General features: G+C 41.9%; 1 protein-coding gene across 4 annotated transcripts in view; it reads right to left on the bottom strand.

The window, feature by feature from the left end:
- The window catches only part of clip2 (CAP-GLY domain containing linker protein 2), a 168,079-nt gene that overhangs the window by 41,255 nt on the left and 110,904 nt on the right, over window positions 1–15,920 (bottom strand). For 2 of the 4 annotated variants that reach the window (XM_063031322.1, XM_063031324.1), the window contains 6 exons: window positions 9,469–10,383; window positions 5,420–5,477; window positions 5,220–5,303; window positions 4,150–4,306; window positions 2,537–2,696; window positions 400–456 (listed from right to left, as the gene is read on the bottom strand). In XM_063031322.1, the coding sequence (XP_062887392.1) occupies window positions 400–456; window positions 2,537–2,696; window positions 4,150–4,306; window positions 5,220–5,303; window positions 5,420–5,477; window positions 9,469–10,383 (1,431 nt within the window). The remainder of the gene's footprint in view (window positions 1–399; window positions 457–2,536; window positions 2,697–4,149; window positions 4,307–5,219; window positions 5,304–5,419; window positions 5,478–9,468; window positions 10,384–15,920) is intronic. The other 2 variants (XM_063031323.1, XM_063031325.1) reach the window with 1 other exon arrangement.

Raw genomic sequence — 15,920 nt, 5'->3', positions numbered from 1 at the left:
TTGGAAGGGTTTGCATTCCAGAAGCTCTCTGTAAATGTCCATACAAACAGCCATACCAGCAAAATAAAAGCAGAATTAGATTGCAGCACTTTTTAAAAAAAAAAAATCGAAATTCCTACCAATAGAAGGAATGAACAAAAGAGTCCTGAATTTATACGGCAATTTTCTCATCCTCAGGGTAGCTCAAAGCACTGCACAGCCAATGAAGCACCAAGGAAAAGCAAAAGAAAAAGGTGCCACAGCCCAGATTTTGCACTCCTGAGGAATATTTCTGATGCATACAGAAAACTTCGGGTAGGGTTTGTGAAATAGACAGCAGAGTTAATTAAAGCACTCTGACACAATCCTGTCATTAGCCATGGATTCCATCACAAATCCCACTGCATCGCTGAAGTATACCTTGGTAAACTGGACTGTCCTTTGTTTCTCTTTGTCTCTCTCTGTTACGTAGCTGATCTAGACAACAATATAATACAAGAGAAATTCTTTTGTTCCAAATCACCATCTATAAAATGTTCATAATTTCCATCACCAACTTTTTTTAAGCCCTAAATTATGGTAGTTGAGAGGGAATCACAAATTTTGAAAGATACCTGCATACAGTACTGTGCAAAAGACTTTTTAAAGTTGTTTTATTCACTTACGGGATGCAGGCATCACCAGCTAATCCAGCATTTATTGCTCATCCCTAGTCGCCCTTGAGAAGGTGGTGAGAGCTGCCTTCTTGAACCGCTGCAGTCCCTGAGGTGCAGGTACACCCACAGTGTTGTTAGGGAGGGAATTCCATGATTTTGACCCAGTGACAATAAAGGAATGGCAATATGTTGCCAGGTCAGGATGGTGAGTGACTTGGAGGGGGATTTTCATGTGGTGGTGTTCCCAGGTATCTGCAGTTCTCGACCTTCTAGATGGAAGTGGTTGTGAGTCTGGAAGGTGCTGCCTTAGGAACTCTGGTGTGTTGTTGCAATGCATCTTGTAGATAGTACACACTGCTGCAACTTTCTTAGACACATATATATAGCTTGGGTGCCTAAGACCTTTGCACAGTACTGTAGTAATTTTATGTATTGCACCGTACTGCTGCCACAAAAAAAGAACAAATTTCATGACATGTGAGTGAAGATAAATCTGATTCTGATATGGGTCTTCATTGTGGTCTGAGAGTGGGAAGGGGGAAGGGAGGGGAGAATCGTGGTTGGGAAAAAGGGGAGAGGGAAGCACCAGAGAGACATTCTGTAATGATCAATATACCAATTGTTTGGAATCAAATGGCCTTGCTTGGTGTCTCAGGACTGGGTGTGTCTACACCTGCACCCACCCTGCCCCTGGCACTCCACACTCATCATTTCCAACACCCTTTGCTCCCATCAGATTTACAAACGCGCTCTCCGCTCCACGTTGACAAATGCTTGTGCAAAAGTCTCAGTTACTCTAGCACAGCACTGTAACTGGGCAGGATTGTAGGGTGCCTACTCTTAACCGCTCAGCGCTGGTACAACATGCACAAATGGAAAGGTTTCTCACTCCCAGTACTGACGCCCTTTCATGCATACAAAATCTGACCCATAAAAAGTAATTAAAAATAACTGGTGACTCCACTTCCGACAAACTTTGGTGTTCATCTTCTGATCATGAATGATCCTGTGGTATTTGATCTTTATACAAGCTGTAGAACGGGAGGAAGATGTAGCTATAAAATCTCCAAAGTCTAACCACTACTCTGCTATTCTTTTAAGCTCTGCTGTTAGGTACCGCACATCACTCCCAGGTCTTTCTTAGGAATGCAACTTCTTATGGATAACAAACGAACAAAGCAGTGTGTATGGACCATCAGCCACAACCACCATAGCTGCCAACCGGGGATAACCACTGAAAATGGAGTAGCTTTCTGTCCAGGATGATCTGCCTTTGACAGCTCACTGAGGTGCTGTAAATAGGGCAACTAGTCTTACAGCACACTCCCTACTGACTTAAAACTTTTCAAACAAGTAAAGAAAATAACTTGTATTTACTCACAATATTTAACAAAGAGATCTTTGCTCAAGATGGCGTTGGATTTTCAAAATACGATAATCTTGATCTTACAATCTGCCTCATTATGATCTTGCACCTTATTGTCTGCCTGCACTGCACTCTCTCTGCAGCTGTTGCACTTTATTCTGCATTCTGTTATTCTGTTACCTTGTTCTATTTCAATGCACTGTGTAATGATTTGATCTGTACGGACAGAATGCAAGATAAGTTCTTCCACTGTATCTCAGTACATGTGGCAGTAATGAACTGATACCAATATCAAAACATAGTAACATAGAAAGAAAGAGCAGTAGGATTTTCAGCCCTTTAAATATGATCATGGCTGATCATATTATCATATTATCATGTGACTGCTTTCTCTCCATATCCCTTGATCCCTCTTGCCATAAGAAACACTTTGGCTTTGGAGTAAAGGCAACTCCCTGAATTTACTGCTCTTGATCTATGCTGGACCTTTGAAGCTGGAAATAAATGTTTATGCAAGAAGCTGCATTTTACTCACAAGAACATATAGTTTCTCTCGGAGGACCTTGATGTCTTCCTGTAGCTTCTGTTCCTTCAGTCTCCACTCAGCTTTGTGAACTTCCCGACTGAGGTCCTTTTCTCCCGCACAGGAGTGACGGTTGGTCTCCAGTAACAATGAGCGGAGTTCGTTTAGATTCCTGGTTTCACGGATGATTGAAATGTTCAAATGAAGAGAAGCACATGGGCATCATAGGCGTAAATAGGGCAACTAGTCTTACAGCACACTCCCTACTGACTTAAAATGAAACACAAGGTTGCAAGAGGACAGGCAATGCATATCTGCACATTTTACGCTGTTAGTCTGACCAAGTCAAAAATCATACTAAATTGAAAGGTGTTTGCCTACTGAGAAATACTATTAATATTAAGGTTTAAAACATTCAAGCTGCTGGTGATACAGCATTGAGTGTAATTAAGCAAAAACTAAGGATAAAACAATTCACATAACTTTTACTCATTTAGTGCACTAATTCTTTTAGCAATATTCTGAACATCACTTTTTTCCTACTGTCTTCCCTAACAAAAGGAACACACACAAAATGCTGGAGGAACTCAGCAAGCCAGGAAGCATCTTTGGAAATGAATAAACAGTTGACGTTTCGGGCCAGGACAAAAAACTTCTGTTTGCATCAGTTTCAAAATATGGAGTCTTTGAGAAATAGGACTTTTGAGCAGAGTGCTAGTTAGTGAAGGAAGGAGCACATTACTCAAGTTAAACTGCCTGAAGCCCTGTTCACAATTATTACAGGTTTTTAAAGTTACTGCATTATCATTTAGAATATGGTAGCATTTCTCATCTGTATCCTCAATATATAGCATGTTTTGATGTCCTCGGAAAGAGAGTCCACAAATCAACATATTTTGTAAACTGGTGTGAATTTTTTCCTAGAAAATCACAAGGAACTTCAAATATGAGAAAATTTCATATTTGTACAGCCAGATTTGGCAACAGCTTCTTTCCAACTGTGATAAGACTGCTGAATGGATCCTGACCCGGATCTGGGCCGTACCCTCCAAATATCCGGACCTACCTCTCAGTTTTTTTGCACTACCTTACTTTCCATTTTCTATTTTCTATTTATGATTTATAATTTAAATTTTTAATATTTACTATCGATTTGTACTCCAGGGAGCGGGAAGCACAGAATCAGATATTGCTGTGATGATTGTACATTCTAGTACCAATTATTTGGCGACAATAAAGTATAAAGTATCTGCAATTGCTGGCAATCCAAAGCAATACACACAAAATGCTGGAGGAACTTAGCAGGTCGGGCAGCATCTATGGAAAAGAGTAAACAGTCGACATTTTGGGCCGAGACCCCTCAACAGGACTGGGTCTCGGCCCAAAATGTCGACTGTTTACTCTTTTCCATAGATTCTGCCTGACCTGCCGAACTTCAAATATATGTACAGATGTCTCCCCCAGTACACGGCTAAAACTTTTCATAGCTGTATGTGATCCTTCTCCCTCCCCCCAAACAATGGCCTTCTCTAGCCTGTTGTATAGCTATCTCTTTTCTCTGTCACTAACCCCCAAACCCCACTTCCACATTTTACAGCACTGACTTGAGCCTAACAACCTCTCACCTTTCCTTTTTTAGCAGCTCTTGACTGATGAGGACCAACTGTCCTGAAGCATCATGGGATTTGCGAGTCAAGGCCTCCAGCTCCATCTCAAGTTTGACTTTTTCCTTTGTTGTTGCGTCAACCTTTATCTCGGAAGATTTGGACTTGTGTTCCAGAGCTATGGAATCAGAAAATGTAGCCAATGTTCTCAGAAGAATATTTCACGGAAGCATTCACACCAAGCTATTCTGTGCAATCAATCAAATCCACTGTGTGAAGCTCCAATGAAAATGACCAATTTAAGCAATTATACGAAGTTAGGAAGCGTCTTATAGAAGACAATGAGTTATAAGGAGGATTATGGCATGAATTCCATAGATGACTAATGGTCAGCAAGGGATGTGAGATCAGTGATTAAGGAATGCAAGACTGCATAGAGTTGTAATGTTGATGTAAGCATTTGAGATGATGAGAGGAGGGCATTGAAAGATTTTTTAACTCGATAAGTCTTCAAAGTTATCCCCTTGAATCAAAAATACTGCTATTTTCTCCCACTGAGTTTGGCAAGCGCATTCAGTAACCACAGTGGTACTTATGTGCTCACAGGACAAGGTAGAATAAAGGGGGAAAAGGTTCCCGATGGTCTGTAAACCTACTTTGCAAATTTACTTATTTATTTTTCACAGTATCTTAAAGCTATGTGAAAAGATATGTCGAAGTGTTGAGATGGACAGTAGCTTTGGATGGGCTCTAGACCATGGTCTCTGGGGGCTTTGTTATTGCTTGCATGGTGGGTGGTGGGGGTCTGATGTTTGTTGCTGGAGCAAGTGGGGAGAGGGGAAGGGGAAGGGGGAGGGGTTGATGCTGCTTGTGCATGGGAGGGGGTGGGGGCTTTGGGGTTCTAATGTTTTGCAGTCATTCATTCTTTTGGTTTTTTTTCTCTATGTTTTGTGGATGTCTGTGAAGAGTAAGAATTTCAGGCTGTATATCGTATAGATTCTCTGATACTAAATTGAACCACTGAAGTACAAGTCTACCTGATTTTTTTTCCCAACATACTACAGAACAACAATCATCTCCAACTGACTTACCAACAATTTGGGTTTTTAATAACTCGATCTGCGATGACATTGAAGAAACATCCTTTTCCCTTTTACTGAGCTTGTCTAATAATTCTAAAGGTGCCGCAGCCAGAGAAAAGCAGAGAAAAGAAGAGGTTGGCTCAATCTGTGTTTAAGTTTCAAACAAAACTTCAAAAGGAAAAGAAATTCCAAATCATGTCAAAATGTACCTTCTATCGATTGCTTCATTTTCATTTTCTCTTTCAAGATGTTATTGTTGTCGATGGCCTGGAAACACATCAATAACATTACTGAGGCGGTACAAGCAAAATACAAGCTCTTCGCTTTTCCCTCAGGGCTCAATCAACAAAAATACCATTAACGTTCTGATATAGACAACAACAAACTCTGCAGTATGACCTTCTGCACCACTTTAATGTGAGCATTAACGAGCCAAGAGCAATTGCATATAACTAGTTAAGCTTTCATAGGAGAATTATAACTTTTGCCCATGGTTTGTCTTTCACTCTCAACCATTTTCTGCGCCCTGCTGCATCTTCGCCTGCACTGGTGGGCTTCAATTGTTGCAGACTATTTTGCAATGACATAGAGAACATCATCTTTACATCAGACTGAATCAGCAGTCTCTTGTGCTCAGGAAATTATCAGGGAAAGCAGCAGGTTCTTTACCTTCAAGTGTTCCTTCATAATAAAGACAATTTGACAAGTCTCTTGGGAGAGAGCAGCATTAAGAAGGGGGAAGGTCAAAAGGAATACATAATCCATGTGTCCCTTAGAGGGGCCAACTGCCTAGCACAGTGGCGTACCATCGACCTACGTAATATCTGGAAACTGAGAACTGCTCAAAGCTCTTGTTGTTTTAGTTGAGATTATTTGAAAGCACCAGTGGAACTTGAGGTTGGGATCTCAGTTGTAAAGGTCAAAGGTCAATGCTAATTCAGTAACCCTTTGGTCACTCCTATCCACCCACCACCCCACCACCCCACCGACATGCGCAGCTCATTATTAGTGCCCACGAGCGGGGAGATTGTTGTCCCGCCATCGAACTGGTGAGTGGGCTACGGACAGACCTCTGAAACCTTGCAAGTCAAGGCACCATCATCGCCATCCATGAGCAGCTGAGGAAATGGTGCAGAGCGTGTTCCTCTCTTCTTCAAACAACTCCTAAGCTGTGGAAAATGTGACCGTTACGGCCAGAAGCTGGGAAGCACAGAGAGGGCAGATCTTTGGTTAGAAATCCATGCCACAAAAAGTAAAGGCAAGATTAAATACAACGTTTGCCAAGTGCATCTCATATTGTCAGTGTAAGAGACTTATTGTTCCTGCAGAAGGTCTGCTGACACATTGTTCCCTGCAGTGAGCAGCGAGGTTAGCTTTGTAAAGCAAGCGTCAGAAGGACATGCAGCCTTTAAGTAAGTGACATTGAAGCTTGTTTTAAAGCGTGCGCTCAAGAGGACAAGGAGACAACTGTTATCGCTCCCCAAACTGTCCACAGGTAGTCGTGTTGGAGCAAAGCCATGCAGATTATGGCATGCAGTGTTAATTTAGGGAGCCGATGAATCTCACCAAGTGCCGTTTGTCCTCTTCAGTCCTAGTTTGTCATTGAGGGATTTAAAAAGAATTATTAAAGTGTCACAATCAACGAAACATCGGAGGAACATGAAATAGACATCAAGAAAGGAAAGTCGAGAGAAAACTGAGGTAAAATTAAGGTGAAAACTGGAACTTTTCATCTATGGTTAAAACATTCATCCAGATAAAGCTTTCTTCTGTAGTGAATTGGTTGGAGTCAGTTTGTCTGCAAATTTGTTTGCTGTCTGCATGAAGACAAGTCATGTTGGCAATGCTTACATACATTCTTAATCATAGAGTTTTTACGGGGGTTGGGGGAAGACTTATTGAGAGAAGGTTTGAACCCAAAAGCTGCCAAGCGGGAGTAGTACAGGCAGCAGGCCACAGTCAAAGTTCATAATGGGTTGGAAGATGAAATGAGGGTGCAGCATAAAGGGGGACTTGTGGATTAGATGTTGATTTAGTTTCTTGCTCTTGATGGAATAGCTTTTTTTTTGCTGTTTTGCATGTTGATGGTTTTCTCACTATTATGGAGAGTCTGATAGTAGAATATGTGCCTTCGCTATGTTATAAACCAATCCAAACAAAGCAACAGCTTTACAACACTGACACAGTCTTCCAGTTGGTGAACTTACTTGCAGTAACCCTCTGCCCTATTGGCTGCTATGGCAGTCACAGGCCCGTAGGAAGCCTACAGCACACCCCGTTGATCCAGCTGCTCTTTTCACTCACATGTCTGAATGGTGTTGGACTAGGAGCGTCTCCATATCCTGGAACATTAAGGGCGTTCCACAGTTTGAACATACTGAGTAGCTGATTTCATTTCTGCACCTGGTGTCACCCAACACACGACGGCACATGGTTTAATGAGTAAGGCCTGTTTTAGAGATACTTCAATGCCCAGCTCACTGAATTCCCGACAATGTACACGTGGCAAAGTCCGCATTCAGTCAAGGCCTGGTCACGCTCTGGATGCAGGTTGCACCAAGGGGGCTCCTGTCAAATCCACACCCCTCCCACCACCCTCCACCAAACCACTTGAAAGGACCCTGAATTAACATCCTCAGGCAGCGGGCTGCAAATCTCAGGACGGTTCTGCGATGGTCCGCAACTGGGCGCCAAGCAAGTAGCTCCTTCCTGTAGCAGAACCCGGCAGAGTTTCGGGCACCCTCTGACTATTCAGTAAAATGAAAACAAAAATTATACATTGTGTTTGTCCAAGAATCTATACAGCATTTATTATAGAGCCTTTATATAGAAACAACTTTCCAATTGACTGGATGGTTTGGACAGATGTGTGAAGTGCAACACTAGTGCAAGGGCCAAAGCCTTTTTTTTGTCACAAATCCTTTAAAAGATTCCTGTTTCAATTCAGGACCAGCAGAGAACTCCCGAGCTTCGTCCACGTTGAATTCTTCAGCAGGTGGCCAGCTGCTTGGGGAAGTGGCAGCAATCGTGCAATAGAATCACGAAGTATCGGGTTCCAGCCCCACTGCAGGTTTAAGCAGCCAACCCACAATGGTATGACAGGTGTAATAAAGGAAAAAAAGATACAAAAAACAGCCTCACTCCTTACATTAGGACTATCGTCTGTCAGAGTAAACCACTCAAGTCGCCATGGCTGGGGCAAAAGTACAGCTACAACTGCAAAGTGTGCAACTTCATTTATAATGAGCTGGTACAGTGCAGGGCACCGAGTGGATTTTCAGATTTCATCAATCCCCAATCTGCACCCAGATTGACACCCAGGGCCAGTGATTTTGGTCACTAGTGATTTACCACCTTGAAATTATAACCCACTTCCCTATCAATGTTAAAGCTTATTGAGACCATCACCACTCTGACAACGGCAAGCAAAAAGAAGAAACCTGGGTTCCTATATTTTTCAGTTGCAACATTAATCCAAAGCACTATCCTTTAGTGTTAAAGGACCTTTTGGCCATCCTGAGGAGATAATGTGCTACAAGTACCAGGTCTATAGAACATCTCTATCACCTGCTTTCCAATTACCATGCAGATAGTCGGGAACTGTGCATGTCAGACTCACGGCTAGTTTCCTTAGTCATTTAGATATCCATTTCTTACCCACCTTAGAAGAAAAAAAACCTGTTAGCTTTCTCATTCATTTTTTTTCCTCTGTCTCTTGGTTTTGTTTTTTCTTTCCCTGCACACACTTTTTAAATATCCCACCAGGCATATAAGTATCCATCGTTGGGACACAAATCCCCGGTCACTGAACTGCAACTGGACTAGGAATTCTGCTGAATGTACTCCTTCTTTAAAAAAGGGCCCCCAAAATGTGGTTTCCATTGCCCAGTAAATGACCAACTCTTGCAGAGGCTCTTTAAACTTCCATCATGGAGTGCAAGGAAAATACACAGCAATGGTGCTACAAATTAATGAATCTTGAAATTATATTTCATGTAAGCAAATGTAATTTCCTCTCTTTTCATTTAACACAACTTCAACTCAATGTATAGACAGCACAATATTTAATTGTTCAAATTCTCACATCTTATATTTTAATTAGCTTAAAGCTTGGATATTATTAAATCTTCTGTTAACTTATCTTTGATATATTCTGAGTTGATGTTAATTAGAGCTCAATAGGACTAACATGATTACTCCTACCACAAACAGACCAGAGATATTTATTGTTTGTTTTTTTTTGGTTTTATTCTCATACTTCGGAAGAGTGTCGGGCTTCCATTGCTTGCAGCTTCTCCTGTAGGATCTTACATTCTTGCTTGTGTTTCATCTCAGACTTCTGGAGCACTTCGTAATCGATCATTTTTCTCTCCGCCGCTGAGATCTGCTCTTTTAAGAAGCTGATGTCCTGCGCTTGGTCCTTGTACGCAAGCTGAAGTTTCTCCTGCTCACTAAGCCTCAACTCTGCGTTCCGGAGCTGATCGATGGCCGTCTGGAGCTCTTGCCTGTGTTGACTTGTAGTAACCTCTAACTTGTTTCGCCAGTTGGAATTGCATTCTTCCAATTCACATTTGGCTTCTTGCAGCTTGACTTTGAAATCCTCTTTCTCCTTTATGTGCAGTGCCATCTCAATTTCATGCTTGGCTTTCAGGTTCTCCCACTCAAGCTGATGCTCCATTTTTAGACTTTCTATGGTGGCCTTTAGTTCCACCAGCTCACTGTTCTGAACATCAGTACCTGAAATTAATGAAACCTTAAGTTCCTCAAGAGATTTCTGGTGGTCGGACACCAACGTGTCCAATTTGTTCTTCCAGTTGTCCATCATCTCCATGTTTTCCTTGGTTGCTTGGTGAAGCTTCTGCCGAAGCTCGCTGACATCATGGGAGTATTTCTCATTGCTGGCCTTTAACTTTTCCATTTCTTGCTGGCATTCCTGCAACCTGGCCTCGTACTTTTCCCTCAGTAAGATGTTCTCGGTCTGGTGCTCCTTGTTGACCGATAGTAGTTGTTCACGCAGCTTGAGAGCCTCTGATTGTAGACTGAGGCTGTGCTCAGGAGTGCCCGTGGAGTTGGAGTTCCTCAGTCTCTGTTGCAGTTCCTCAATCTCACTGTTCCTTAGACTTAGTTCATCTTCAAGCTGTGCGATCCGGGATTTCTCAGCGACCGTTGTTAGCTAGGGCCAGAAAGCAGAAAAATGAATTAATACCTTTCACACAGCTCTCTAGCAGCCTCTGACAGTATTTTATAAGCTTGACTAAATGCAATACTATAACCTTCAGATGTTTTCTATAATAACTTTACTCCTTTATACATGTAAACTTAGAAAACTGAGGACACAGCAAGTGGCTACTCGGCCCTTTCTGTCTGCAACATTGTGCTGATTGTCTGCCCAGCCTAACCCATCCTTCCAAGCATTCGGTCCCACAGTCCTGCAGGTCATGGTTCTACGGTTCATGTTGTTTAAGTGTGGTGAGGTTTTCTGTCTTCACCACCCATTCAGACAGCAGGTCCCTGACCCCCATCATGCACTTGGGTGGGTGGGGGCGGGGGGGAAGCTCTCCTACCTCTAGCCCCTTCCTAATAACTCTGTCCAGGCCTCCCAGCTCACGTCTTCCCTCGATGTTCATGGTTCCAAGGGGAAAAAAAACAAACCCCAGCCTGGCTAATCTTCTAGTCCTAGCCACATACTCCTACATCTCCTCTGCACTCTCTCCAGTGCAACCACATTCGTTCCCATAATCTGGAGCCCAGAACTGTATACAGTGCTCAAGTTGTGCCCTAACAATGGTTAGCATGAACTCACTGCTCTCAACTGAATGTTTCTGCTACTAAAGGAAGGCATTCCATGTGCCTTTTTATCTGCTGCTTCTACTGCCTTTAAGAATCTATGGATGGAAATCCATTATTGCTCTGTTCCTTCACACACTCATTGTCCCTCATCCCCCTGCCTCATTGCACCTGCTCAGTACATTAACCCATTATATTGGTAAATTAATGTAAGCAAACATTAATGCTAAATGCTGACCAGGGCATTTAGTTGAGGCTTTCCCCTCCCTGACAACCACATGGACTATTTTTGCATCATCTGCAACCTTCTGTATCATGATCTCTACATTTAAGCCTAAACCATGAATGTACATTACATAGGGAACTTCCAAGAATTGAACCCAGTGGAATCCAAGTGATAAAACACACTAGTTAAATACTCCCCTCTACCTCTTGCCGTTGAGTCCATTTTGGATACAATTTGCTATTCTTCCTTAGATCCCATGAACTTTTACTTTCACTCCGTCATGTGTAGCTCTGGCAAAAGCCTTGCTTTATTTTAAGCAATGCACATCAAATGAACTGCTCCTTTCACTTCCTTGAAAAATTTATGTCAGGCAGGACATTCTGTTAACAAATCTATACAGACTGTTGTAGTTACTCTGTGCCTTTCTAAGTGCCAAGTCTTAAAATTCAATTCCAATAATTTGAAATCCACTAAAGTAAGGACAGCGGGCTCCTTGGTTTATTCCTTCCTCATTTATCAAACAATGATGTAACGCCATGAATCCCCCAGATCGCTGGCCCCAGTCCTGCCTCTAGGAAGAACCAATTCATTTTCCTTTATAATCACAGTAAGAGCACGGTTAAGAACTTAGATTTAGTGTGGTGCTTAGTATGTTGCCAATTAGCGCATTCACTGGAAGCGATATAATGGAAGTACATCTGTTGCACAATATTCTCACTATATCCAGTCAGTTCAGTGATCTTTTGTTATGCTGCACTGAATATACTTGAGTAGATGATGTAAAACTGCTGGAAATTATCCTAAGGTCATATCATCCATGCTTACTTCGTAAGATGACGTCATTTCACATAGATATTAGCAACCTAGCTCAAGCTAAGACTATTTCTCATCCATTCAAATTATAATTGTGGCATTCTGGGTTCATTTTAAGAAAATTTATCAACCCTATCTATCTACCTACCTGCCTATTTATTGATTGAGAAATAGTATGGATTAGGCACTTCCGGCCCCTCGAGTTACGCCACCCAGCAATCCCCTGATTTAATCCGAGCCTAATCATGGAACAATTTATAATGACCAATTAACCTATTAGCCAGTATGCCTTTGGACTGTGCGAGGAAACCGGAGGGCTCACAGGAAACCCACGTGGTCACGGGGAGAACAGACAAACTCTTTACTGGCAGTGGCAGGAATTGAAGCCAGGTCACCTGTACAGTAAAGCATTGTGCCAAGCCCTACGCCACCGTGCAGCCCTTGGGCGCTTGGGTGGATGATGTAAAACTGCTGTAAGTTAGACTGAGGTCATACCATCCATGACAAATCCATGCTTACTTCATTGGGCGACATCACCGCACAGAGATATTAGCAACAAGCTCAGGCTAATCACGAACAAGGGAAAATCTGCCGATGCTGGGAATCCAAGCAACACACACACACACAAAATGCTGGAGGAACTCAGCAGGCCAGGCATCATCTATGGAAAAGAGTAAAGTCCACGTTTTTTTAAAATTTTTAGATTATGAGAACACTCAGTCCTCTTTTATTGTCATTTAGAAATGCATACATGCATTAAGAAATGTTACAATGTTTCTCCGGAGTGATATCACAGAAAACAGGACAATCTCGGCCCGAAATGTCACCTGTAGTCTGTTCCGTAGATGCTGACTGGCCTGTTGGTGTCCTCTAACATTTTACTTGCATGTTGCTAGCTCAAGCTAAGGGTATTTGTCATTCCAATTGTGACGTCCCGGGTTCATGTTGATGGTGCACTGAGTGAAAGGGAAACTGAGGGAGTGAAACCAAGAAGCAGAAGAAGACCAGGAGCAAACCTAACTTCCTGACCAGGAGAATGAATGCGACTGAGACCACGCAAAATTCAGACCAGACTGAGAATGAGACAAAACAAAGCAGAGATGCCGAGTTAGCAGAGGAGAAGACTAAAAGGATATTTGCTCAATCATCTAGTTCCTTTCTCTCGTTTTCATTCTGCAAACATCCAACTACATCCCTTGATTAGAAGCGCTGCCCATTTATAGAATCCATTTCAATGGTCTAATCTGGTAATGCTTCTTCTCTATATTTAAGATGAACCATTTATATCTTGGACACAAGCTATTCACTGCCAGTGCTTTTGTTTCACAAGTGTTTCCATCCGTCCTTAATCTCACCACAACACATATTCTCCTACTCTATCCTTCCTCTTTTGATTCCCTAAAATGTATCAATGACATTTGTCTCACTTTCACTTGAGGAACAAAGTTCTACAATCTAATCCCATGTTGGGTAATGATACTTTACCTAAATCCTCTCTTGGATATATGAATCACTATTCCATTACTTACTCTCTGTATTTATGATTTTGTCCACAAGTAAAAGCATCTCTTTGTTTACTGGATCACAGCTCCCCATAAACTTCATGGTCTTATTCAGATTACCCCCCTTTTTTTTGGTTCTTTGTTGGTGGGTATAAACTCTCAATATATTTCCAATAAGTCAGTTTTACACTTACTGAGCCTCAACATCATTTTCAGAACATGGAGACTAGAACTTGTACAACATCAGATCAAAATACGATTTGACACAAATTTAAACAACTTCTGTAGAACTCTTTATTTAACAAAACAAATCTGCATCGTCCATGAACCTGCCCCTCCACCATGTTCTTGGCTTTCATTTTCTTGGAGTTAGTGTCTGAAAGGCTTTCCTGTATTTTTGTGAATCTTGCCTTATGTTTAATCCATCAATTTTCTTCTTTAAAAATAAAAGGTTTCTCTGTACAGAATTCTATTTCCAGAAATGACCTTGTCCCAGACTTCTCAAGGCCACTTTTATCCATCGTACAATTACCTCTCTGGTAAGTTATATGTTGTATCATGAAAATCTCACACAATCAGAGCGAAAGTACTTCCGATTAATATTCTATGCCTCTACCAATGTATATGATACGTTAAGAGGCTATAATTTGCTCTACGCCTTATTGTTCTTTCAACATTCTGGAAGTAATCTTTCCTTGATAATAAATGTACTTGAATCTTGAATCATTAATGTTTTTTTGTTTTAAGCCATGTTAAATAATCAGCTTATTTTAATGTAAAATATTTTATAATAGAGTAGCAGTACACAGACTTTACACTAATACAACACATATTACATAAAACCTGTACAACATGTCTTGTTTGTTCCACTCTCCAACATGAGTTGTTCTCATCCCACAATCTCTCTACTACAAACTCTTTCTCATTCTTTCTCTTCTACGCTTTTCATCTTTTTCCATTACATCTAACATCTCTATCCAGCCCTTCGCTTTTTAAGTGTACAATTACAGAGAAAAAAAACATTAGTTATATATCAGGGTGGAGGTGGATGGATAGATCAAAAGATCAAGAGCAATATCCACAGGAGAGAGAGATTAGGCCTTTAGGAATATGCGTAGCCCTGGGTTGGAATGGCGCTGGTCCCATCTCCCAAACCCAGATCAATGATATCTGGTCCAGAACAAGAGCTGAGAAGGATGACACAGTGGTACATCTAACCTCCAGCAACCCAAGTTCAATCCTGAGTTTAAACATTCTCCCTGTGTTGCGTAGACTTCCACTGCGTGCTTTGATTTCCTACCTCATCCCAAGTATGTGCTGATTAATAGTATAACTGGAAACGGTAAACTCGTGTACAAGTGAGAAGTAAAAAAATAGGGGAAGGAGATGGGAATGTGGGAAAAATAAAACAAGGTAGTGGAAATAGGTGTTTGATATGGACATTGTGGGCGGGAGAGCCTGTTTCTGTATTCCGTGTCTCTAGGCCGGATTGTCAATGTTCTACCAGAGTTTGTGAAGGAAAAGTGGTAGGATTGTTATCAGCAAGTCCAGAATCATTTTTATATTCAAACTTTTGCAGTGGAAAAAAAACTGCCTGGAAATTCAATTTTCTTGACATTTTTGAATGAGATTTCTTTCAGGAGTGGAATGGATAATGACTATTTCTGAGCCACTTTGGGGGTCACCAAGGAACTTAGACAGGGCTATGACTTACTCTAGTGATGCCCTCAGAATATCCACATGGGGGCTGCATGGAATTTAATCATTCCTGGTAGAGAGTCCCACTGTGCAGCAAGTCTGGGACAATGTGGGTCTTCCCAGTGGAGTGGGATGTCTGTCACTCAGGTCAGCCTTCGTCCTTAAACATCTCCACATTGTGACAGTCCTCACTCCCCTAAATCCTTCACTAACACTCCAGATTTCCAGCCCAACTGCAATTACTCCTCTCTCCCGAGTCCCAGCCCTGATCCCTTCCGACAATCCACGCCGGTAACATCACCGCCATTGGCATTGAATTCTTGTACCGCAAACCTCCAACAGTGCTGCACTCCAACCTTTCCCTTTTATTACTTACTAATGTCATTCAAAATCTTGAGACTGACAGAGAACTGTCACACCACCATCACAGCTACCATCAGCAAACGTGTCCCCAAAGCCAAGTTTCAATTCAGTTTTGTTTTGGTTTCCTCCTCTGTGCATCTTGCTGCTTGCTCTATCCTTGTTACTTCTGTTGTCTTTTACTTCACCCTCTCCATCTGCTCTGCTCAGTTATGCCTCCCCACAATGCACTCACACTATAACCCCCCCTCTGCTCACAGTGCAGCCTGCCCCCAAGTAACACAAGGGCCCCATTCCATAAGAGAATTTCTCCTTAAGTTAGCA

This window comes from Mobula hypostoma, chromosome 23 (assembly GCF_963921235.1).
Source record: "Mobula hypostoma chromosome 23, sMobHyp1.1, whole genome shotgun sequence".
Classification (NCBI taxonomy): domain Eukaryota; kingdom Metazoa; phylum Chordata; class Chondrichthyes; order Myliobatiformes; family Myliobatidae; genus Mobula; species Mobula hypostoma.
This window is presented reverse-complemented; position numbering and strand designations above follow the sequence as displayed.